This window comes from Cucurbita maxima, unplaced genomic scaffold, assembly GCF_002738345.1.
Source record: "Cucurbita maxima cultivar Rimu unplaced genomic scaffold, Cmax_1.0 Cma_Scf00001, whole genome shotgun sequence".
Classification (NCBI taxonomy): Eukaryota; Viridiplantae; Streptophyta; class Magnoliopsida; order Cucurbitales; family Cucurbitaceae; genus Cucurbita; species Cucurbita maxima.
This window is the reverse complement of record NW_019272017.1, coordinates 5,914,712-5,938,105: the sequence shown is the minus strand read 5'-3', so window position 1 is coordinate 5,938,105 and position 23,394 is coordinate 5,914,712. Positions and strand designations below refer to the sequence as shown.

Here is a 23,394-nt window from a genome sequence, read left to right as displayed (position 1 = left end):
CGGAATTGAAGGTGTAAAGAGGGCATTGAGGCGCGTGGATGGGGAGGATCAGCAAACATTTTCAAATACAAATCTTGTAAAATTTTTAGAACCATATACACCAAATTCAATATTTAACATAATTTCTTAAAATATAATACCAAAATCTATTTCCCATCTTTAAAAGCAAACATTCTCAAATACAAATCCTGTAAAATCACCACTCATCAAAATATTATTATCAACATCCAAATTCCAACCATAACTGGAGCAAGTTCGAAAAGTTATTGGGAGCATTCGCTACAACTTTAGATCATAGTAGATCTAACGTTTTATTTTTTCTCTCATGCATCCAACGGTTACGAATGAAAGTGAGAACCACAAATACCAATGACGTTCAATTTCTCGAATTGAAGTGTAGAGTCATAGCTCGAAAAGAAAATCAGAAGTAGGGAGCAATATAGAGTGAGTGATCAATAAACCAAGAGAACTCTAAGGTTTCTTAGATAGATGAAAAATCTTAGTGCTATATTCTACAATCATACTCCAGATATAGACAGACATAAAAGAAAAATATGAAACGATAAAATAAAACAGAAGAATTTGATCCATCCAAAGCATTTGGCCTGTCCCCTTCACTCATAAACATCTTTGTCCAATTTCAGGATAGGCCCCAACTCTCAGCATACATACATCTATCCTCCTTGAATTGCAGAAAGTTTAGAAGCTGAGCAACTTTATTTGCAGTCAGTTCCCTCAGTTGAACAGGTAAGGTAAAGAGGCCTGCGTGTAAACTTCATGCATTATATCTTTCAAGATACCAAGCTGCTTACACAGACAACTCAAACAACCAGCTTAATTCAATGCGTCCAGCAAACCAAACAAAAGGGCCAACAAAAATGTGCAGAGCAGAGCCTTCACCAAACCAAACAAGAAAGCCCTCCCATCGAAACCAGAATAACTCAATGTACGAGGAAAAAAAATGATAGAATATTCTTGGATTACTCCTATTGTGTTCTTAAATGGCATAGATTCAGATAGAAAACTCTGGCATGCACACATACGCAAAGACGTGTATGTAAAAATTCATTGATGCTTGTAAAGTAATATATAGTACATGATATGGAGTACCCAAGGAAGTTATCAAAAGAAATAATAGGAAAAGTTTACCTTAGTTAAGACCAGGACAAAATGCATTCTGCCATCACGTTCTTGCAGGCATTATGATTTTATTACCCTTTTTCTCAGATGGTTTAAGAATCTGGAAAGAGCACATCAATTCTTCATCAACACTCATCAGTGCACCGGCATTATCGAATTCACCACAGTAGTTGGGGGCCGAAAATATCGTGACAAGTTGTCTTTCGTTAAAGAATTCATATCCATCCTCCACAACCTAAGCCAACAAGAATTTTATCTCAGAACATAGAGAAGAGAAATCAATGAGAAACATGAGATTTGGGAAAAAAAAAAAAAAATGTTAGCTTATTCTACCTGATGGGCACGACAGATAAGATCCAAGTCATGTGTTGCTAAGAACTCTTGCAACTTATCAGGGCCAAAGGTGTATGAGACTCCTCTATCATTCATTCCCCAACCTTTGACCTCTTTACTGGGATCTGACCAAAGCAAATCACAAAGCAGGCCAGTGTCGGGAATGACTGTCGGACGAGACAAGTTTCTTATTTGATCCAAGTTTGTCAAATCAGGGGAGAGACCACCATGCATACATAATATTTTGTCATCAATTAGAGCAGCTACAGGGAGGCAGTTAAAGCAGTCAGTAAATGCCTTCCATAGTCTCACATTAAAGCGCCGCTTACATTCATCATAAAACCCATAAATCCTATTGATAGAAGCACATTCGTGATTTCCTCTGAGAAGGAAAAAGTTTTCAGGATACTTGATCTTGTAGGCAAGCAAAAGACATATGGTTTCTAGGCTCTGCTTGCCACGATCAACATAGTCTCCAAGAAACAAATAATTGGCACTAGGTGGAAACCCCCCATATTCAAAAAGCCTTAACAAATCAGTGAACTGCCCATGAATGTCACCTGAAAATGCAAAAGAAAAATGAAAGGCATATAGTCAGAAAGGCTAATCCACATGCCTCAGGCCATTACAAATTGAATATCACCCATTCTTTATGCAAGAAAATAAAATTCAGCCATGATATGAATGCTCATGCTATTCATTGCATTCTGACGTCCTCAGGAGTCGGTTGGGATCAAATTGATATTGCGTTTTTCGAGTTAATATTGTGAGGGTCTGAATATCAAAAAAGCTTTCAAGTTTATTCTTGGAGGATTCATATCAACAATGCTCGTCAAGGAGGCTGGCCAATCGAAAGTTTCGTCATCTTATATACGATATCACAGAACATTCAGAAAGAAAACAAATACGTATCCCAATTCTCCCTTCATCGTCTAGTCAAAGATTCTTACTTTAAACCGGCATCCAGAACAATTAAGAAAAAAGAAACAACAAAGAAAAAGAAAAGGAAAAATCATACGCCCATGAAACATATCTCATATTTCACACGACTAAATAATCGTTCCAAGACCACACCTCCGGTAAATTAGATAAGAAATCGAACACATTAATCCAACTGCTCCTAAAAAACAAAAGGGTCAGCGACATTATGCATTGCAACGAAGAATCAATTCTTGGATGGGAAAAAAAAACAAAAACAAAAAAACAAAAGGGGAGATTAGAGCGCACCGCAAATCTTAATGGGTGCTTCGAGCTCGAGCAAATTGGGTTGCTGGACGAATATCTCTCTGGAAGAAGCACAAAGAAGCTTGATCTCGTTCTCGGAAAGCTGAACCTGTTTACCTGGCCTCGCTAATCGGACCTCCGTGAGGCGTCTGATAATGTCGTCCAATAAAGCAGGGTCCATTCCTCCCTGCCCTTGCGAGGCCATTCTATTCAATCGAGAAATTTAGAAGTTCTATTTTTCCTCTCCACAGTCAGAGCTTAAAAGAAAACCTAGAAATCTTATTGAATTCAAGGAGAGGCTTTTTATTTTCCCTTTGTTCTGTTTTATTTTTCTTCTATCTACTAATAGAGCTTATAGATGACCCAAACTTATCATTCAAATTTTAAAAATAACTCGTCATTTTGTAACTTTCCACATTTGAACATTTTAACACAAGACAAAATTATACTTAAATTTGGTTAAAAAATAAAAATTTAACTTAAATATGGAGGGCGAGAATTGAAACTCAGAAAAAAAATTTATAATAAATCAATATGAATATCGCTATAGGTATTAATGGTATCACGAAACTGGTTTATTTAATAAGTACTCTCCTTAAACTATTCTCCTCGAACAAGATTGCATTAAAATCTCACAGAAGATAATGGTTACTTAATCTTATAATAAACGTTTGTGATTCCAATCCTTTCATATTTGTTACCATAAAATTTTGTATACCTCCACAAATTTATTCAAGCTTTTAATGATGACATGCAACCACCAAACAAAATAAGTGTGAGACCTAACCATATTCAAAAAAATATATTTTAAAAAATGATACTATATGAAAAATTTCAATTTTATGTTAACTATTTGTATAAGGTCCCTACCACTTTTTATTTGGATTTGAAAATATAGAAAACATGTAAATATGTTTTTTTATTCCCCAACTTGTTATTATTATTTTGCTTTATATTTTAACTTCCATTTCTAATTTATTATATATTCCCTCTAAATATTCAACTACTTTTTATTGCCCACTCACAACCAACGATTTTTGTTGAGTTGTTCATAACCATGTGTTATATTTTTTAATCACATTATTGAAAATAAATTTTTTAAGCTATACTCTTTATTTACCGAAACCGAGCTGATTGATCTCAAACTTTATTTTTGTTTAGTGCGAGGGACTATATGTATTCAAATATTCATGTTATATTAAAATATATATTATTATAAAGGTATATATTAGGGAATATTTAATATAAAGTTTAAATAAATTTTGGGAGATAAGAGAGGTGAGGTATAAGAAATTAAAGGATAAAGTATAGGTGATTAAACATTTAGAAATAAAAGTAAAAGAAAAAATAAGTTAGAAAAATCAGCAGGTAAAAATAGATAGTTAGATCCTTAAACTCAAATTTATTTTTAATCGATTCTTTTTATTTTGTAACTCTTAAATTTTTCAAACGTCTATTGCCGTTTGAGCAAAGTTCACAACCTAAATAAATAATTAATCCATGAAAAATAACGTGACCTATTTAATTGGTGAATAAATAAATATATATATATATATATATATGAATTAAAACAATATTCACATTTTTTCGACTCATTCCTAAATTAATTAAATTTTGAATTTATTAAAATTGAGAGGATTAAATCAAAACTTAATTTCAAACTAATTTTGTTAGTGTCGTATTTTAACTAATATTTTTATCACTAAAATATTCGAAAGTAATTTGAGTTATATTCAAGTAAATAATTTATAATAGGAATTTTTAGTTTTGAATATATGCATGGATTAATGCATCGAACTTAGATGACAATAATATATTATCTTTCTCTTTTGTTTTTGTTGAAGGGATATTTGACTAAATTTTTGATTCTAAATATATGTATAAATCATTTGAGTTATATTTGAGTTGACAATAATATATTATTTAATTATTTTTGTGGTAGGTATATTAATTAATATTTTGATACATAAGATAGGCATAAATCATAGTATATTTGTGTTTACAATAATATATTATTCGACTCTAATTTGATCGAAATAAAATATATTTACACAAACTAAGGAAATTAAATAGTTTGGGGTTAGTTATATAAAATACTTTTAGTTTTAAAATTAGAAAAGTTTGAATTTTTGAAATTTATTGTAGAAAACACTATTCATTCCAAATGGAAATTAATACAGGAAGCAATAGGATAAAAATAAAAAAGTATTCCTGATATGATAATTGATGTGTAAAAAATAGTTACATAAATATTTTTGATGTAATATTTTGAGATGAAATAAATAGCAGATAAATAAATAAATAAATAAAAAATCAACATCTCCAATAATTTCAAAATTGAGTGTATTTTATGAAAAAAATAAATTAGAGTATTTAAAAGGTCTTTTTTCAGGAAAAGTCTAGATACTTTGTTTTCACCGGCCTATTAATCCTAATAAATAAAAATCAAATCCAAAAGCACTAGAATAAAATATCAATCCAAAACAAATGTTTTTTTTTTCTCTTGCCCAAATTGCACTTTTACATAGTATTTATAATGTTTTTGATGTTAAAATGGGTTTTAAATTCCAGAGTAAAAAAAAAAAACACTTTTTAAAAGAAAAGGAGTTAGGCTCTAAATTTATTAAATATACGTAGACGTTAATAAATTGGAACTTAGAAACCCTTAAACCAGAGACAAATTAAAAGACACAGCTTTATTACTCAAACTTTTCATTTTATTTATGTGTTAATTGTTCAGCTTTTTTTTATTGTTCACCAGCAAACCCATTTGTTTATTTAATCAAAGTTTCCCTCTTTTCTTTGCTTTTTTCAGGAGGAGTTGAGAGAGGAAAAAAAGTATGTTTGTTTGAATGTGGCAGATGCCAGATGGGGATGCAAAGACAAACCAAAAAAATGGTTTTTAGGGTTCCTAGAAGTACCAATTCCTGCCTGAAAGTGACACGGAAGCTTCTTTACATGACATGCAAATCTTATAATTTTTTTTTTTGTTTTTTTTTTTTGTTTTATCGATAATTATAGGTTTCATATCAAATAAATAAACATTTCGAATTCATTGCCTGTCCTCGAATTCAAAATATATTTATACATCACCTGATCTTGTATTCAATGTTGAAAAGAAAGCATGTGTCTTCCTTGTATCTTGTTTAAAAGATAATATTTCTTTTTTTGAAGAAAAAGAGATTACTTTTAAACCATTGACAAATCAATACACTTTCGAAATAGATCACAAAGAAAACTGTTGGATTGGAAGCTATCTTCATTATGTAGCACACATTTTATTTTATTTTGTTTTTCAAAACAAGCATTTGAACAGTTTTGAGAGCGTGGGATTAGAAAGATGAAGATGACAACACGTAAAGTTAAGTATTTTTTTTTGACAATTTAACCGAAAAGGAAAAGAAAAGAAAAAAATGGAGGAATATCCTGAGAGCATGTCAACGAGTTCCCTGTTCTCAGGGCGCGAAGTTTTAGTTTAGGCCATTATAAAACCAAATCAATTGAAGCTGTTTAATGGAAACAGGGAATGGAAGGAAGAAATGGGATGGAAAAACACTTGGGCTCTTTCTGTAAAAAACTTGGCCTCCGTCACTTCCTAAAAGATGGCTTTTATGCTCATTTGATGATTCTGAGCCCTTCGTCCACCGTTGCTTTATTGATCTCCGCCTCAGCAGATTCCCTTCCTACTTTTCTCTTCATTGCTTTCCCAAGCCAAGAATCTCTCATCACTTCCTTTCCCTCTTACAGATTCTCTTCTTTCCCTCCCTCCCTCTTTCTCTCTACTGCTTTTAACGATGCCCAATTCATTGTTCTTCAACCCCTTTTCTTCCAACCCCTTCTTTCCCCTTCTCTCTTTCTGCCTCCTTTTGGACTTCACACCCCCTTATCGTCCGGGCCATATTCCACCGATTGATATACGATCCAAATTTCTTTATCGGTCTCCATGCCTCCCTCTGGTGTCAATCATCTGTCTCAGCCTTGCATTTCTGGTATCTCTACCCTTCTCCTCGTTTTTGTTTATCAACTAATTACAATCTCCCTTACCCTTCGTTTTGATTTTCCAAATTTGTGCTAAAATGAATCCGCAGCATTTGGGGATGTTGGGTTCTTTTTCTTCTGTTCGGATTTTTCCTTATCGACTTCTTCTTCTTCTTCTTCTTCTTGGGTGTCGTCTTTGTTGACGAACAGGGGATTCTTCTTCCTCTTACGCAGACAAAAAATCCGGGTGGATGAAATGGTTGAGCAAAATTTTCCGGTCAGGAGGCAACAGGGGAGGCAGCGGTGGGGGCAGCCGCCATACACATCAGCATCTTGGTGATCAAGAGAACGTGGTCTGGCGAGCTCCGGCGAGATCATCGGTGAACTTCTGTTTTCTTTTTCCCCCTTCTTCAGTTTGATCTTCTTTGGTTAGCTTATCTTTTAACTACTCAACTTTTGTAGTGAGGGTTGATATTTTACAAGACAAAGCATATGATGTAACAGGTTGATGCTAGTTGACTTTTCCACTCTTTTGAGTGGTTTGGGATAATAGTTCGTTTGCTCTTTACGCATATAGCTTATTGGAAGTACTTGAAACCCCCTTTTTCTTTTTTTCCTTTTGGAGAGAATTAAAGTTATTTTAGTTGATTATGTCGGTTCAATAATGTTTTATTTGGTTTGTACTGACTTCAACACAAACCAAGTTGATTATTGATCAATCAGTGGTATGTTCATTCGGTTTCTAAACCACTTGGTACTTGAACTATCTTTGAACAATGATTTTCCTTCTGTGATTGTATTGTAAATAGCCAAGGGAGCATGTTTAAGCAAGCCCATCATGATGTAAAACAGGGCTAATAAGCAAATGTTTTCATTTGAATGATGTTGGGGAAGAATTTACTTCATTCATTAAGGTCTTTTTTATTGAATTGTTATTTGAACAGGAAGATCCTTCCAAAGCTCATAAGGAGAAAGAAGAACTAGACCGTGCAATTGCACTCTCTTTAGCTGAAGATTTGAAAAGACGAAATCGTATGATCTCCTAAACTGAACTTGGATTTTAAATGTTTCGCTCTATCACTCTTCTCTCAAAGAGAAATCATTAAGATTGATTCGTTCTTCTGTCAGGGCATCGTTGGCGTACAGAAAACGATGAAGCAATTGCTAGAGAAATGCAGGACAAGATGAATTTATCTCCATATCCTTCTGTTGCACCTCCTCAGTTCCATCCCGGTGACATTAGGTATAATGTTATGTTAGACTTCAACTTAACTACACAACAAATTCTTTTAAAATGGTTTCCTCCTAATGGTTTAATTGATATATGCGTAATCATGTCTCGAAGTCGTAGATATTGTGGTGGCTGCAAGCGTGCAATCAGCTATGGCAATTATTTGGGATGCATGGGCACCTACTTCCATCCTGGGTGCTTTTGTTGTCATTCTTGCGGTTATCCTATTACCGAGCATGAGGTATTCTAATATCCTATCCTTCCTTTGGTCACAAGACCCTAGCTGTGAATTTTCTTCTCCTAGTTATGCTTCCCACTCTGTTTCCTTTTCCTACTCATTCAAGTTCTCATTTCTGTGGATTCAAGTTTTCGTTGTCGGGGAAAGATCCATATCACAAGTCTTGTTTCAAGGAGCTGACCCATCCAAAGTGTGAAGTCTGCCACCAATTTGTAAGAATTTCATTGTTGTCTTCATCGGACATTACTTCCTATTATCATATTATGTTACTAGTGGATTGTGAGGAACATCAACACATTTGTTAGACCTCATTGGTATCTCTCATTAGCTGGTATGAAGAATTTGATTCTTCCATTCTCAACTTTCAGATCCCTACAAATCGAGCCGGTTTGATCGAGTATAGATGTCATCCTTTTTGGTCTCAGAAGTATTGTCCATCCCATGAACATGACAACACAGCCCGTTGTTGTAGCTGTGAACGTTTGGAGGTATCAATGAAAACAATTGAGCTTGCATGAGGTCGAGGCTTCTCCCTCTACTGCTAACTACAATTCCACATGGTTTTACAGTCTTGGAATGCAAGATACATTTCTTTGGGAGATGGACGGAGCCTATGCCTAGAATGCATGGAGTCTGCTATCATGGACACGGGAGACTGCCAACCACTCTACCACTCCATTCGAGACTATTACGAAGGGATGAACATGAGAATAGATCAGCAAATTCCCATGCTTCTGGTTGAAAGACAGGCACTCAATGAAGCTATTGTTGGGGAGAAGCATGTAATAAACTATCTTTTACGCCTTCTTCTTACCTGTGCAGAAATTCCTCTCATCAGCACCCTTTTCCTTACAGGGCTTCCATCACATGCCTGAGACTAGAGGTTTATGTCTTTCTGAAGAGCAGACTGTCACCAGTGTACGTTTTCTTAGAGTTGTTTTTTTTCAAAATCATAGAGTAGCGATCGGGGTTTTTATAGGTATTGAACTTGTTCTCGTTAATCATGTTCAGATCCTCAAGAGGCCAAGAATTGGAGGGCATCGGCTCATCGGAATGAGAACTCAACTGCAGAAGCTGACTCGTAGATGCGAAGTTACAGCCATTCTTGTTCTTTATGGTCTTCCAAGGTAGGCATTCTTGATTTTGTACTTTGAAATTTATTGAAGATTCTAAGGTTTGTATGTTTATGTCTAAAATGGAAGTTGGAACTACTTTTAAACTTCATGGTGTTTGAGCTTTCCAAGAAGATCAACGGTTAAATCATTATATTTTCTAATACTCGAGCATATCTCGCTCTTCTGTAACACAATCTTCTGTAACACAATCTTCTGTAGAGTTTACATCGTCCACCATTTTTATACTCTTAGCTTTCACAGATTACTAACAGGGGCTATTCTTGCTCATGAGTTGATGCACGGCTGGTTACGGCTAAAAGGTAAAGCTCCATCTTCTTCCCTTTCCACTTTTTTTGGATCTTGATCCGTGTGCTTACCTCGAAAACTGATACTACTTGAAATTATGGTAGGATATCGCAACCTTAACCCGGAGGTAGAAGAAGGTATCTGTCAAGTGCTTTCCTACATGTGGCTTGAATCCGAAGTAATGCCGGGGTCTAAATCGGGACCTTCGACATCCACTGCATCCTCATCTTCTTCTTCTTCCTCGTCCTACTACTCTTCATCATCAAAGAAAGGTGGTAAATCTTCTGCCGAAAACAAACTGGGTGAATTTTTCATGCACCAAATAGCGAACGATGCCTCGGCAGCTTATGGGGAAGGTTTCAGAGCTGCTAATGCAGCTGTGAATAAATATGGGCTGCGTCGGACACTGGACCATATAAGCATGACAGGAAGTTTCCCAGTGTAATAAAACATGTGTTTGTGATTAGTTTGATGTGGGGAGACATTGTTTTTGTTACCAGATGGATGTGGAACTGCAGCTTCTTTTGGCTCTGGTTTAAGACAGCATCAGGTCAGGTTCAAAAGGAGTCTCATTTGGAATAACATGTATTTCTTCTTCTTCCTAACCTTCCATTTCTTTTGTTGCCTGCTTTCCCTCCCCCTTCTTGGCTTCTTTGCTCAAGAATGTAGCTGCTGTTCTTCCTACTGTTTCTCTCATCTTTGGGAAAACAAAACAAATAACCAGAAGGAACAAAGGAAACCCAAAACCTGAAATATATGAACACATATACTTGGTTTAAATATGGATATCGATTAAAACTTTATTCAGGAACTGGAATTGCATTTTTTTTAATTTAAGAACTAAATCAACATGTTCATCTGCCAATATTTATGGGAAGGCTTATTTGAATTTTTCGTCATATTATTATTTTTAACATGTCAAATTAGATGAGAGAGGGTTCATATGTAATCGAGAGTTAATGTGATTAAAAGTAAGTTTTTCGCCTTTGGAATACTTCAGACGTTTTTAACTTTGATGGGTATAAAAGTAATTATAGCTGAATATTTTAGTTTTGATTCTATTTAAAATCATCTAAAAGTAGAACATGAATAAATAAAGAACCGTTACTAGATTTAAACATTAATAGGTCACTAAGTACTTTTTAAACATTAATGACCAAATAAATATAAATCTTTCCTGCAAGCAAACACATGGGTATTCACTACCCAGTCAGGAAAAGCACAGTAAATGAGAGAAAGAAGAAATGGTCAATCCAAATAATTTGCTCATCTTCAAGGTCAAAACTACCTCCCATCGTGCCAATGCCTGGATTTTTCAAACAAAAAGGAAAAAGGAAAAACCCTGTTATATCTTTACATGGAAAAATGTTATATCTTACAATCCCAAGTACAAAACTATTGAGGGTTCCCTCCATCCAACAAATTCGCCTTTTCTTTCTTATTTGCCACAAAATTCCATTTCCATCCACAACTCCTCCTCTTCATAATCTGGCATTTGTATCTGCTAATAGGCTCTTCAGCGTCTCATACGTCATGAAGCAAATGCCCACCCCAGGTACAACCTTATAGTATTCAGGTAGAATCCCTCGGTAGAAACCACTGAACCCTTCTGTCCTCAATATGTGCTTGAATACACCCAGAAGCCCTGTGGTATACACCCGAGCTCGCCCACCAGCTCCTTCCAACTGCTTTCGCCTCCTCACGAGATCCAAGGGGAAGGTCGCTGCAAATTATAGCAGGTAACATAATATAAACTGAGCTGTACGGTTAATCAGATAGAGATGACCTTCCATTTCACTTCACATAAAAGGATTAGACAACAGTAGGGGCAAACTGCTTCTTCACCAATATCACACAACAGAGAAAAGCAGCTGGAAAGCACATTGGGGTATGCAAACATGAAAGCCGCAGGTACTTAGAAATTCCCCAAGTTGTTGAAGGAACTACAATTCTAACTCACCCATCTTTAAGCGTTTTAATACAAAACAAAAGGTTGAAAACTATTTTAATCTCTGTAGCTCAGTAGTTTTATCGTTTCGATATGCTCAATTTTAATTTTTATACTTCAAACAAACAGTCATATGCACAGAGCACTAAACAAGAGTCAACCACGTTGGTTTAAATAGAAATCAAGCAAAATGCACAATGATGCTGCACGTTTGCATCAGCACTAAGTTTCCACAAGATAACTCAAGCACAGTCAGAACTGGTCTAGCCTCATACACATACTAATAGACCATGACAAAGTCCTCAAAGAGACACATGGTGAACTACTGAGACTTCAAGGATTGACAGATCCATTTAACAAATGTAAAAGGGAGCCCAAGTGAGAAGCATACCTCAGATGGGGCACCTCTCACACCTGAAAATGATATTCTAGTATATGTATATGATTAATATTGCCAAGCTCCATTCATCCCCACCACAATGCTTGGGGAGACTGCTACTAAAACCAATCTTACGCAACAGTTTTATGAGTGATAAAACAAAATTAAGTTGGTAATATGAATTTTTTTTTAATCAACTTCCTTACTAAAATTTTCATAATGCGAAACAAAATATAACTCCAGTCTGGTCTCTGTCTCTAGGGTCAGTCTGGTTAAATACTTTGGTGCAGAACCTGCACCACAGCCTGTTTCTCTGCATCAAAAGCATGGCAGACAGCGCTATGTATTAACCTCTTTTTTGCACTGACATTTTCTCCAACAAAACAATGAAAGCGGTTGAATTAAAACTTAATTAGTTCCAGAGTTATGACTAGCATCACAATTGTAGGTTAGTTGATGGTAATGCAGCACGTAAAAAGAAATATTAAAAATGAAGGGCAGGGATTTCCAGCGAGAAAAATTTTCAGATTCAAGAAACCACTTATATCCGTGAAATACTAAGATGGATACATTGCATATTTGAACCCCATAGAAATAGAATCTCTCTGAAAATTAACCCATCAGAGATCACTCACCTGTAGAGGATGCAATGCCTGATAGACTGCCACAGGTCAGGCTAACCAAAATCGTGGAATCATGAGGCCTGAAATATATTTAAAACAGTTTTTAGGACTACATGAGGATGCACATGTAGACAACTCCAAACAGTTTGCATCAAATCCAACATTTATTCGATGAATTCATTTGAAAATCCTTACCTACGAGACTGCCAGAAAGACCTCAAGCTTTCATAAACTGAAAAACTGATAGCTATGTTGGGACCAACACCCTGCACCAAAAGACAGAATTGGTGAGCTATATTTTCAAAACATGGTTTGTGCTCCTAATATAACAACTCGGAAAGTAATAAAATGCATACCAGTATTGTCGCTCCTAGTCCCTTGTAAAGACCTAGAAAACCCTCATCTCTACAAATTGTTCCCAGAGTATGCCAAATACCTTTGTAATAGACCACTTTCGTCTACAAACCAAAAATCTATAAAGTTAATGCAAAAACAAGTGCCAATGCTAACCATGGTTCAAAATTGTGTCAACCAACTGAAAAGATGCTTAAATAAAAGATGAATAAATCAAGAAAAACCAGAAAGGAATATACAAAGACCACCAATGCTATCCCAACTGAGCCTATCTAGTGTCTAATAAGACGAAATGGAAAAACCACTCACTGCCAAGCCTATGAATTTTAAGATCAGTCTAATAACCATCAAAATCCATTCCCAAGGTTAACCACCGAGGAAGTCAAGTTTTTTCCAATTTTTTGGATGAGAAAACAAGCTATAAAGCATAAATAAAAGAATACAAAGAACCCATGGGCATACAGAAAACAGCCCACACCCAAGGAGCTAAACAACTAACATATATGGCAGTCAAGTTAAGTGAAACAGTCAACTGTTTACAAGAAGTTGGCAACAACAAGATCTCACCTGAGCAGCAAGGCGAGTCCTTACAAGATCTAATGGATATGTAGTTGATGCTGCTGTAATTCCTGCCAAACCACCACCCAGGAAATGAACTAAAAGGTCTGCACTCATGCGATCCCTACGATGTTCAAGACCTGGGACCATGTGAAGTAACTACATAACATACAAGCAATCAATTAAGATCAAGGCAACTAAAAGTAAGAAATACAAAAATAAATTATCCCCGGATATAAAACTCTGCGATGGTGTTTATTCATAAAATTTAAAAAAAAAATACAAAACCTTTTTGAAGTGTTCATATGCATAGAAATTAATAGAGGAATAAGGCAGACGATGAGCAATTGTAACAAGATTTCCTTTCCAGAAAGCTCTTATTCCTTCCTCATGAACAATTCGTGAAGCCTCATGCCATATACTGGCTTTCTTCAGCAATGCAGCATCAGAGTGCATCCCTTGCACCTGTGATGATAACAAGAAACATGACAGTTATAAATCCATCAATAACGAATGATATAGTAAAGGTCATACAAACTCATTATACATCACACAGGAAGTCTTCAGCCCAAAATACCAACAGAGACATGGAACATAGCAAAATTGACAGGCCAAATACAATTAAGGACATGTTACTACACCATCCTACCTTTTTTATGTTTTTAATTTTAAATTTTTAATTATGATATTTGCATTAAAAAAATATTCTCATTTTCTTTTCTTAACATATCATTTCTTTAATAGTCTGAAATGTGTTGAAAGAGAAAAAATTTATAAAATATTTGACATTCTTTAAGAAAATGAAAAGAGACAAATGCTCAAATATACAAACTTCATAGAGGAGTGAAGTGAATAGGAAAGCAATCAAAAGAGATAAAGCACGCCAATTAAGACAAATATCCTGTACAGACAATTCAGCAAAAGTTTTTGAGAGACAACACCAAGAAGATGACTTTATATGTGCTGATTCATATCTGTCAAACCAAGAAAGATGTTGGCTTATGTAACAACCCAAGCTCACCGCTAGCCGATATTGTTCTCTTTGAGTCTCCCTTCAAGGGCTTTCCCTCACGGTTTTAAAATGCGCCACTTAGGGAGAGGTTTCCACACCCTTATAAAGAATGCTTTGTTTCCTTTCCAACCAATGTGGAATCTCACAATGGTAAGAAACATTCCTTATAAGGGTGTGAAAACCTCTCGCTAGTAGACACGTTTTAAAATCTTGAAGGGAATTCCTTGAAGGAAAAACCCAAAGAGGGCAATATCGGTTAGTGGTGAGGCCTGGGCTGTTATAGCTTACTCCTCTCCAACCACCATTCTGAATAGCTTTAACAGCATTAACCCATAAGAGATTTGCCTTTGGATTCAATAAAGGGACCAATAAGTATTTGAGAAACATTTTCCTTTTGAAAACCCACCGGATGTTGAATATCAGAAAAATAAAAATAATAAAATTAAAAACCCGAAAACATGATCCTTTATTTCCTAATAAGAATCAAATTAAAATACTACAGCTTCTCAATCAACTTCCTGAATGGTGCCAAAGAAGAAGGAAATAATAAGCATAAACTAAAGCACCTAAATATATAAAGAATTTGAAAATCAGATAGAAAATGGTCGATAATTCATATACAAAAGAATTCAGTAAATGCATTCACATTGTAATCATACATTCCTATTCTCATCATAAAACATCATTGCTTGGAAATGAAATCTTCGACCTGTGTTACCAAAGTATATATTTCTCACCTTACTTGGTTATAATGCAAAAGTCGTCAATATTACTCCAGTATAGAACCCAAAAACTGTATTCCGAAGCTATATAGCTTCAGGAAAACGTTTTGCGAAAGAGGGAAAAACTGGAGAGGGATAAAAAGAGAACAGTGATTATCCAGAATTTTCATTTTCAAAAGCCTAACTTCAAACCGAAAGTAACCCACGTCCCAAAAAAAAGAGAACAGAGCAAACCAAGCCTACAACTAAAGCGTCGATAGGATAGCAACTAGGAAATTAAGTTCATCACTGACATTCACGAATCAAAAGCAGCAAGATTAATAGATAGAAAACAAAGTAAAGGAACCTGAAAGAGAATTGTAAGTCGTGCGAGTGGTGCTGTGCAGGTCTTACTAAAAGCACCAGCAACGCCTCCAGAGAGAAGCTGCGACACCGTCCCAATCTGCGATTGCTGAAGCGACTGTTGCTTTTTGGGAGCGAAATTTCTGGCACCTCCCTCGACAGAAACCACTCCTCCATGACCAGAGCTGAGAGCCCTCTGCCCTCCTTCTATCATCACACTAACCCTCGCCTCCGTTTGCATGTCAAATTAAAAAAATCAGAGTACTTGAACCACTACCAACANGTCGAGCAAAACGCCAAGCATCTTCACCTATCAACTGGCAATCAAAATAGACGATATCCTGAAGTTCCTTCAATTTAACTCAAATATCCGAAGAAAATCAACTTTCGGACAGTAATGCAGTAAGCATTTCTTTTTCGACTACCAAGAGCTCCCTGACTTCAATGGAAGTTATATTTCATTTACACTAATTCATAAATAAGCCAAAAGAACAATAAGAAGAGGAAAAAAAAAAAAAAAAAAAAAAAAACCCCTTGTCCTGTTCTAGGTTTTGAACCTCATTGCTTAAAAACTCTGCGTTAAATTGAAGGAAGAATCTACAGAGAAAGGAAGAAGATGAAGAAGGCGGTAGATACGACATCGTTTATGTCCAGAATGAGAGTCCAAAACGAATCGTTTTGGTCACCGACGTCATGATTCATTGAATTCCCCAATCTACTTTATTGTTTCTGGTTGTAATAGTGCTAAAATATAATCGGGTGCAGTCGATATATGCTCTGCTTGGAATATGTGATTCGTTTGTTTTGGAATATTCTTGTAGGTGGTAACGGTGAGAAAGATAGCGTGCGGGTGGAGCTCCATAAATTTTGTGTTCATCACATTAATAATTAAATAAACGAATTTCAATTTCCTTTGATTTCTTTTTAAATATAATGCCTAAATTATCTTTCTTTTAATTATAAAAAAAAAATATATATTTGAAACTAGAAAGGATATAAAATGTTTTATTCTTCCACTTTCTAATTTTTTTAATATCTTTTATCATTAGAATACAAGCTTAAAAAAGGCAACACAAACTATAATCTCTCTCTTAATTAATTCCCATGCTATTCTATTTTCAACCCATAAAAACAATCCATTCTACTCTTAATTTCTTTTTAATATATATATAATAAACATTCCATCAAAAAAATAAAAATAAAATTGAGACATTAACTACTTCTAAAAGCGAATATTATCCTCACAGTTCTTTAATTTGTCTTTACATTTTTTTATAAAAATTGAGATAGTGGATCCTTCCGTTCTTTCATTCAATGGAATTGGAGGGACCAAATCTTTCAGGTTAATAGTTCAAGAAACGTTGAGCCAAGCCGTAGTGTCGGCTTCTCTTGTTTGGAGTGATGGTATGCATGATGTAAGAAGTGCTATTATATATAGTCTAGGTTGTTAACAAACCTTAGTTCAATTGAATCTTGAAGGGAGATGTTTCTGAAGTTGAAGTGAATTTAAATTGAGTATGAAATGAAACATATTAGTACTAACCATGATTATTGAGAGCTCAAAGGCATGGGAGTCTTAAAAGTAAGACTTGGGTGCTAGTTCCTGCGTCTAGCTTTTGTAGCCCCATTGACCCAATAATATGGTGCCACTTGTCCTCACATTTTTCAAATCTCTTTTTTCAATTTTTGTCCTTTTCCTTTTTTCCATTCCCATTTAAACAATAACATTTTACACGTTTATATTCTAAAATTACGTACTTTTTTCTATTTTTTTTTTTTTAAAGCATAATCTTTGATATTATCACTTCGAGATATTTTTCTCCCGTCATTATTTTAAATGGATTAGTTGAAAATAAATGAATTTAATTATACGAAAATATAATATAGTAATTTTTAATTTAATTAAAAAAATAGTAGGTTAAAATTGAATGGATTCCAATCAATAATGGAAGTTTTGTCCTATTAGAGAAGTAATAATTTTAAGACCTACGACCCTCATAATTTTATATTTATGTTTGAAAAAAAAAAACAATATAATTTTAAAATAAGTGGTGGGGATTACTTCCGTGTAGCTTTTGGTGACGTAGTGCGATGTCGTGTGTGTTTTTTAAATTCTGAATTTTTAGTTGGTTTCGTCTTTTCTCAAACAATACTCATCTTTTCAAATTCAAATTTGGACACAGAAAAAAGCCAAACAATAGTTTAATTATAAGACTTCTACAAATGAAAAAAAAAAAAAAAAAAGACAAATATAATTTACAGAGAGATGTCGTGGAGAAAAAAAAGTAGGAATTGTTGAGGGTGAGTCTCGCATTGGCCAATTAAGATGATGATCATGAGTTAATAAGTAATATGTCTCCACTAGAATGAGATATTTTTGGGGAAAACAAAAGCTTATGCTCGAAGTAGACAATGTCATACCATTTTTGAGGGTCTCGATTCCTAACGCTTTAAACTTAAAAAAATATATAAAAAATATGTAAAGAGTTAGATTTGAATAAAAATTATTACTAAGGTTGTTTTGATATTCATTTATCTTTAATCTTCCTATTAGTTGTTATATTTGGTATTTTTTTAGTTTGTTTTGAAAACTCAAACCAAATTTTAGAAGATAAAAAAACAGTTTTTGAAAATTTAGATTATTTTTAAGGATCCACTAAAAAAATTTTAAAAAAAAGTGAGAAAAAAAACCAAGTTGAAAAAAAATATATATTATCATCCTAAAATATTTATTGTTAAAAAAAATAAAAAATAAAAACTTAGTAGATGATCATAGGGTGGGAAGTCTCTATAAAAGGCCATCCATGTTGTGGCTCTGAGAACATCATCACAAAAAGCATCATGTGTTCTCTAGCCTTGAGGCTCGTGTTTCTCAACCTTCTTTTTACTTTGCTCATCACTACCTCTGCTTCCAATGGCGATGGAAGAAAGGTATAAAAACCAGTTTTGTTTTTCTTTTTTGTTCGTTGAAATACAAAACTGACATTTTGTTTCTTCTTCTAAATCCTGGTAGATTTATATAGTGTACATGGGGAGCAAGCCAAAGGACTCATCTCAAGCTCATTTGCACCATCGGGCAATGTTGGAAGAAGTGGTCGGAAGGTGGATATATATATTTTGTTATGCATGCTGAAGGCAGAAAGCATTGTTATATTAATCATATGTACAACTTTTTTTGTTTGTGTTTTTGGGATTAGTGCTTTCTCTGCCGAATCTATAGTGTATAGTTACAAAAGAAGTTTCAACGGATTCGCAGTGAAACTCACAGAAGAAGAAGCTCAAAGGATGGCCGGTACGTACCACAAATAGAATGAACACCCTTTCATTATTACTATTATTATTATTATTTGTTTGAAACTGATTGGGACATGTCATTTCAGATAAGGAAGGTGTGGTGTCTGTGTTTCCAAGTAAAAATAACAAACTGCAAACTACAAGATCATGGGATTTCATAGGTTTTACACGAGATGTTCCTCGAATACCTCAACAGGAAAGCGACATCATTGTGGGAGTCTTTGACACCGGAATTTGGCCGGACAGTTTAAGTTTCCACGACCAAGGTCTTGGTCCTCCACCGCCCAAATGGAAGGGTACTTGTGAAGCCTCCGCCAACTTCCGTTGCAACAGGTAAACTTGATATATATATATAAGTATAAAAAAAAAAAAAACAAATAATGTGTTTGATTGAAAAGAGTTGGAATGATTTAGAAAAATCATCGGAGCTCGAGCATACCGAGCAGTGGGCCCTCTGCCCCCTACTGAGGCTTGGGGACCCATCGATACAAACGGCCATGGGACGCACGTTGCATCGACGGTGGCTGGTCGTCTGGTGGATAATGCAAGCTTATACGGGTTTGGGCTGGGGTTGGCGAGAGGAGGGGTTCCCTCTGCCCGCATTGCTGTGTACAAAGTATGCTGGGGAAGAACGTGCGAGGATGCTGATATGCTTGCGGCATTCGACGATGCAATAGCCGACGGTGTTGATATTTTATCTCTTTCAATTGGCGGTCTAGTGAGGCCTTTCTTTCATGATGGCATTGCCATTGGAGCTTACCAGGCCATGAGAAACGGAATACTGACCTCCAACTCCGCCGGCAATGATGGTCCTAATTGGTATACCACTGGAAGTTTGGCCCCATGGATGCTATCTGTCGCTGCTAACACCATTGACAGGAACTTCGCAGCACATGTACAACTTGGAAATGGAAATGTGTACCAGGTCCTCTCACCTTCATTTCTGAATTACATTTAAATTTCGTTTTTACTCTGTTTTTTTTTTTTTTTTTCACTTTTCCATCAAGTTTATTATTATTATTTATATGGAAATGTGCAGGGAGTTGCAATCAACTTATTTGATCTTGGGGGAAAGCAATATCCGTTAGTTTATGCTGGAGATGTGCCCAATATCGGTGGAGGATTCAATAGCAACATCTCGAGGTAATCCCAAACTCACTATTTTCAGTTAGGTGAAGAAACAGATTTTGAGACAGTGACTATATGAAACAGATTTTGTGGTGTGAACTCGGTGGATCGGAACTTGGTGAGGGGAAAAATTGTTTTGTGTGATTCTTCGGGTGCAAGTTTCCCTTCTCTAAATGGCGCAGTGGGCGTGGTGATGGAAGGCACCACCACGTGGCAATTGATTCGAACCTTTCCCTTGCCCGCTTCCCACTTCAACCCACCGAGCGCCAACCCAATTAGGCTCTATATCACTTCAAACCCGTACGTACTTTCAAGTTCCGAAAAACTATTGCTGTTTTTATTTCCACTTTTAGTGTTTAAGTTCTAATGATTCATCTGTTGAGTTCCGTAGAGCTCCCACTGCCACCATTTTCAGGAGTGTGGAAGTCAACCACACGAATGCTCCTGTTGCAGCTGACTTCTCCTCTAGGGGACCCAATGCCATATCCCCCAACATTCTGAAGGTCACTTAATTTGTGTTTCTATCGTCTTTTGTTCAACACTTCCTTACTTAACATCATCTTATGTACTACTGTATGCAGCCGGATTTGAGTGCTCCTGGAGTTAATATTCTAGCTGCATGGCCTCAAAACGTGCCCATCTCTCCTGGAGATCCATTGTCGTCGCCTTATAATTTTGCGTCAGGCACATCCATGGCTTGTCCTCACGTCACTGCAATTGCTGCATATGTAAAAACTTTCAATCCCTGGTGGTCGCCAGCTGCCATAAAGTCAGCTCTAATGACAACCGGTAATACTAATACCTAAACTCTAAACAAAAAATGGAAGATTGCAACCAAATATTGGTGTTTGAGCTTTGATCATTTCATTTTGTACAGCTTTTCCCATGGATGTCAAAGTCAATAGACAAGCAGAGTTTTCATATGGTTCAGGCCAAATCAACCCACTCAAGGCAGTAAATCCAGGGTTGGTCTACAATGCAAGTGAAAGCGACTACGTGGAATACTTGTGTGGGATACCGGGCATCACCCCTGCCCAGCTCCGACTGATCACTGGTGAAGATATTATTTGTACTGACAGCAACACTGGACGTGACTTGGATCTAAACTATCCTTCTTTTGCTCTGTTCATGGGGCGTGGTCAATCCCTCCGTGTATTCTTCCCAAGAACACTCACAAACGTTGAAGCTACAGTGTCCACATACAGAGCTACGGTTTATTCTCCTCCAGGACTCAACGTCCAATTCAAAGTGGATCCTCCTGCTTTGACATTCCATGGCATTGGAGATACCAAATCATTCACGCTGGGTGTTCAAGGATGGCTGTCCGCAACCGATCCCACAACAGTTTCTGCATCTTTGGTGTGGAGCAATGGTGTTCGTGAAGTTAGGAGCCCTATAGTATTGTTTTAATTCACCCAATAATAATCTTAAACCTTGGGCCCCTATTTGTTTTAAGTTTGAACAAAGGAAATGAAAAGTGTGGGGAGCTGGGACACTGTTCTTTGGCTTCCTATCACTTTCATTTTGGCTCGTCTCTCATCCTCCTCTAAATTGGGTTTCCCTCTAAATAAAATGCATTATTAAATACTAAAACGCAAATGTCCCATATATTGTCCGCTTTAATATAGGAAATGAAATCAAGGAACAAATGAGATTGAAAATTGAAGAAGGAGATCGAGTGTAACAGTCAAAGCCTATCGCTAACAAATATTGTCCGCTTTAATCTATTACGTATCGTCATCAGTTTCACGGTTTTAATGCGAGTCTACTAAGAAGAGGTTTCCGCACGTTTATCAAGAATGCATATTATTTTAAACAATTATTCATTGGTTGAACCATTTTCTTCTATAATCACAATTATTGTGTTGTCCTCTTAGGTTGGATTGCAGCTTTGGGAGGTTAAAATACAAAAAGGAGCGAATTGAAGCCGAGAATTAGATGTTGAGAAGGAAGACAAGAATTAATGTTAACTATATTTCCTCACTATTTTTGCCTGGCTTTTTATGACAACCCATTGTCTTTTAGTTGAATTGTCGTGTGTCTTTTGTATAGCAATTCATTGTATTGCAGTTCTTTTTCACCATGTTTCCTAATATTATCTTCACCTTAACTTTCCTATGCTTGCTAGCTACTACAGTTACTCCTACGCCCTCTCTCAAGACAAATTTGCTATGCAAAGTTGTCCATCTAAACTATCGATTACACTACCTTAACGGGCATGTGCCTAGTTCGATGGTACTGATATCAAAGTGTTAAAAATCGTCATTAGTCTAATTAGATCTAGTTCAATAATTATACGAGTCAATTGTCTATATATCTTAGGAAAATGATCATCATTTACAGTGTACACTATCAATAGATACCCCCACTTTTCAACTAATGTTCATCTACCCCTTAATTCATTTAATAACCCCAAAATGACTTCAAGCATGTGATCATACACTTACTTTTACGACTATTTGAACGCAAATACTAATTATAATATACTCAACTTATCAAGAAAAGAAAAGAAAAGGCATATATTTTTGGATTGTTAAAGTAATGATGGGAGAAAACAAAGTTAAAGCGCTTGGTTGCACATAAAACAAAGACACTGTTCTGATACTTCAAGGTCTTATTTTGACAACTTCCATGTATAATATATGTGTCTGGTGTTGGAGTTGACCAAATTACATTGTTGTTCTGGCGGCCGGCCAAAGTGGCTGTAATTTGATGAGTTTGAGAAACCCGAAGTAATCAATTAGTTTGTTTGTATGTATGTATATAAAACCAAAACCCTCAACGTGTAATATCATCATAGATTAGGGCTCTAAGCTTTTAAACAATGGAACATTGGCATGGATTCTCTTTCAATGGCAGGCTTTTGCTAATGGCTTTTGCCGCCACTTTGCTCCTCACCTCCCAAGCAGCTGATGATAGAAAGGCATTTCATTCTCAAATTTTCATTTCCCAATTTCATTTTTAGTTTTCTGATGTGTGTGTCATCAACTCCATAACCCTAAGTAACATTATTTATATGCATATAGTAAGGGTAATTATGTTGGTGACAACAGAAAACTGAATTGAGATTGAGAGGAGGAGTGAGTTGAATGATGGGGAGGGAGGTCCTTTTATAGGCGATTCCAGTGTGGGTTGAGATTTTCTAGGGTGATTCCGTAGTCGGTTGAGATTTTTGTGGATGAATTTGAATTTGAAACCAATTCAAATTCTATTCTATTATTAGTTTCAACACCCTCCCTTAAACTGAATTCTGCGTAAATCAGTTTAGGACTTCATTTCATCTCCTTGATATACATCTTGGATTCTGCATATCCCCATCTTTCTTCTGAGCTTCTCGAACAATGGTTGTTGTCGTATCCTCTCGACCAACCATGCTTGCCACCTCTATTGAATTTACCACCCCTTCCACGGTTGCCTTTATAGTCACGATGATGCTTTTCTTGGCTGCTGCGGAGCGCTCTCCAATACT

General features: G+C 35.8%; 4 protein-coding genes across 16 annotated transcripts; 2 read left to right on the top strand and 2 right to left on the bottom strand.

The window, feature by feature from the left end:
- Positions 1-448: 448 nt before the first annotated feature.
- On the bottom strand, positions 449-7,083 carry LOC111477070 (serine/threonine-protein phosphatase PP1 isozyme 4-like). 2 transcript variants are annotated; one of them, XM_023121031.1, is made up of 5 exons: positions 7,062-7,083; positions 2,701-2,929; positions 1,474-2,033; positions 1,150-1,375; positions 449-762 (listed from the first exon to the last, which is right to left on the bottom strand). In XM_023121031.1, the coding sequence occupies exons 2-4, from the start codon at positions 2,900-2,902 to the stop codon at positions 1,184-1,186; spliced, it is 954 nt and encodes a 317-aa protein (XP_022976799.1). In that variant the 5' UTR covers positions 2,903-2,929; positions 7,062-7,083; the 3' UTR covers positions 449-762; positions 1,150-1,183. The 2 variants fall into 2 exon arrangements, with proteins under 2 accessions (XP_022976799.1, XP_022976810.1); XM_023121042.1 differs by lacking the exon at positions 449-762 and adding an exon at positions 954-1,075.
- LOC111476998 (protein DA1-related 2-like) lies at positions 6,266-10,170 on the top strand. 6 transcript variants are annotated; one of them, XM_023120910.1, is made up of 12 exons: positions 6,266-6,686; positions 6,886-7,055; positions 7,620-7,707; positions 7,804-7,918; positions 8,027-8,147; positions 8,273-8,356; positions 8,513-8,632; positions 8,714-8,926; positions 9,000-9,062; positions 9,156-9,271; positions 9,512-9,579; positions 9,670-10,170. In XM_023120910.1, exons 1-12 carry the CDS (start codon positions 6,641-6,643, stop codon positions 10,008-10,010), a joined length of 1,545 nt encoding a protein of 514 aa, XP_022976678.1. In that variant the 5' UTR covers positions 6,266-6,640; the 3' UTR covers positions 10,011-10,170. The 6 variants fall into 6 exon arrangements, with proteins under 6 accessions (XP_022976678.1, XP_022976706.1, XP_022976668.1 ...); XM_023120938.1 differs by having other exon boundaries at positions 6,268-6,686; positions 6,910-7,055; positions 8,021-8,147; XM_023120900.1 differs by having other exon boundaries at positions 6,268-6,686; positions 8,021-8,147.
- On the top strand, positions 7,399-21,514 carry LOC111476976 (cucumisin-like). 2 transcript variants are annotated; one of them, XM_023120866.1, is made up of 11 exons: positions 7,399-7,404; positions 15,567-15,572; positions 18,525-18,605; positions 18,701-18,795; positions 18,884-19,130; positions 19,212-19,722; positions 19,837-19,940; positions 20,010-20,225; positions 20,317-20,428; positions 20,507-20,714; positions 20,803-21,514. In XM_023120866.1, the coding sequence occupies exons 3-11, from the start codon at positions 18,532-18,534 to the stop codon at positions 21,333-21,335; spliced, it is 2,100 nt and encodes a 699-aa protein (XP_022976634.1). In that variant the 5' UTR covers positions 7,399-7,404; positions 15,567-15,572; positions 18,525-18,531; the 3' UTR covers positions 21,336-21,514. The 2 variants fall into 2 exon arrangements, with proteins under 2 accessions (XP_022976634.1, XP_022976643.1); XM_023120875.1 differs by lacking the exons at positions 7,399-7,404; positions 15,567-15,572 and adding an exon at positions 18,330-18,434 and having other exon boundaries at positions 18,517-18,605.
- LOC111477045 (mitochondrial substrate carrier family protein B-like) lies at positions 10,811-15,779 on the bottom strand. Of its 6 annotated transcripts, none has more exons than XR_002717197.1 (8): positions 15,508-15,779; positions 13,716-13,892; positions 13,437-13,586; positions 12,872-12,973; positions 12,711-12,781; positions 12,528-12,595; positions 11,905-12,205; positions 11,044-11,288 (listed from the first exon to the last, which is right to left on the bottom strand). XR_002717197.1 is itself a non-coding variant. In XM_023120995.1 (7 exons), the coding sequence occupies exons 1-7, from the start codon at positions 15,742-15,744 to the stop codon at positions 11,047-11,049; spliced, it is 1,047 nt and encodes a 348-aa protein (XP_022976763.1). In that variant the 5' UTR covers positions 15,745-15,779; the 3' UTR covers positions 10,811-11,046. The 6 variants fall into 6 exon arrangements, 2 of the variants coding, with proteins under 2 accessions (XP_022976763.1, XP_022976772.1); XR_002717200.1 differs by having other exon boundaries at positions 11,153-11,288; positions 12,099-12,205; XR_002717198.1 differs by lacking the exon at positions 11,044-11,288 and having other exon boundaries at positions 11,611-12,022; positions 12,099-12,205.
- Positions 21,515-23,394: the final 1,880 nt, after the last annotated feature.

Excerpts from the sequence above, each read along its gene's own strand:
- LOC111477045 (XM_023120995.1), bottom strand. The coding sequence starts at position 15,744 with ATGCAAACGGAGGCGAGGGTTAGTGTGATGATAGAAGGAGGGCAGAGG. Across the intron at positions 13,893-15,507 it reads GACTTACAATTCTCTTTCAG|GTGCAAGGGATGCACTCTGA; the intron begins GTTCCTTTACTT and ends TTATCATCACAG. Across the intron at positions 12,596-12,710 it reads TCTTTCTGGCAGTCTCGTAG|GCCTCATGATTCCACGATTT; the intron begins GTAAGGATTTTC and ends AATATATTTCAG.
- LOC111476976 (XM_023120875.1), top strand. The coding sequence starts at position 18,345 with ATGTGTTCTCTAGCCTTGAGGCTCGTGTTTCTCAACCTTCTTTTTACT. Across the intron at positions 19,131-19,211 it reads GCCAACTTCCGTTGCAACAG|AAAAATCATCGGAGCTCGAG; the intron begins GTAAACTTGATA and ends GGAATGATTTAG. Across the intron at positions 20,715-20,802 it reads GTCAGCTCTAATGACAACCG|CTTTTCCCATGGATGTCAAA; the intron begins GTAATACTAATA and ends CATTTTGTACAG.
- LOC111477070 (XM_023121031.1), bottom strand. The coding sequence starts at position 2,902 with ATGGCCTCGCAAGGGCAGGGAGGAATGGACCCTGCTTTATTGGACGAC. Across the intron at positions 2,034-2,700 it reads AGCACCCATTAAGATTTGCG|GTGACATTCATGGGCAGTTC; the intron begins GTGCGCTCTAAT and ends TTGCATTTTCAG. Across the intron at positions 1,376-1,473 it reads TTATCTGTCGTGCCCATCAG|GTTGTGGAGGATGGATATGA; the intron begins GTAGAATAAGCT and ends TTGTTGGCTTAG.
- LOC111476998 (XM_023120900.1), top strand. The coding sequence starts at position 6,641 with ATGCCTCCCTCTGGTGTCAATCATCTGTCTCAGCCTTGCATTTCTG. Across the intron at positions 6,687-6,885 it reads GTCTCAGCCTTGCATTTCTG|GGGATTCTTCTTCCTCTTAC; the intron begins GTATCTCTACCC and ends GTTGACGAACAG. Across the intron at positions 7,056-7,619 it reads GAGCTCCGGCGAGATCATCG|GAAGATCCTTCCAAAGCTCA; the intron begins GTGAACTTCTGT and ends TTATTTGAACAG.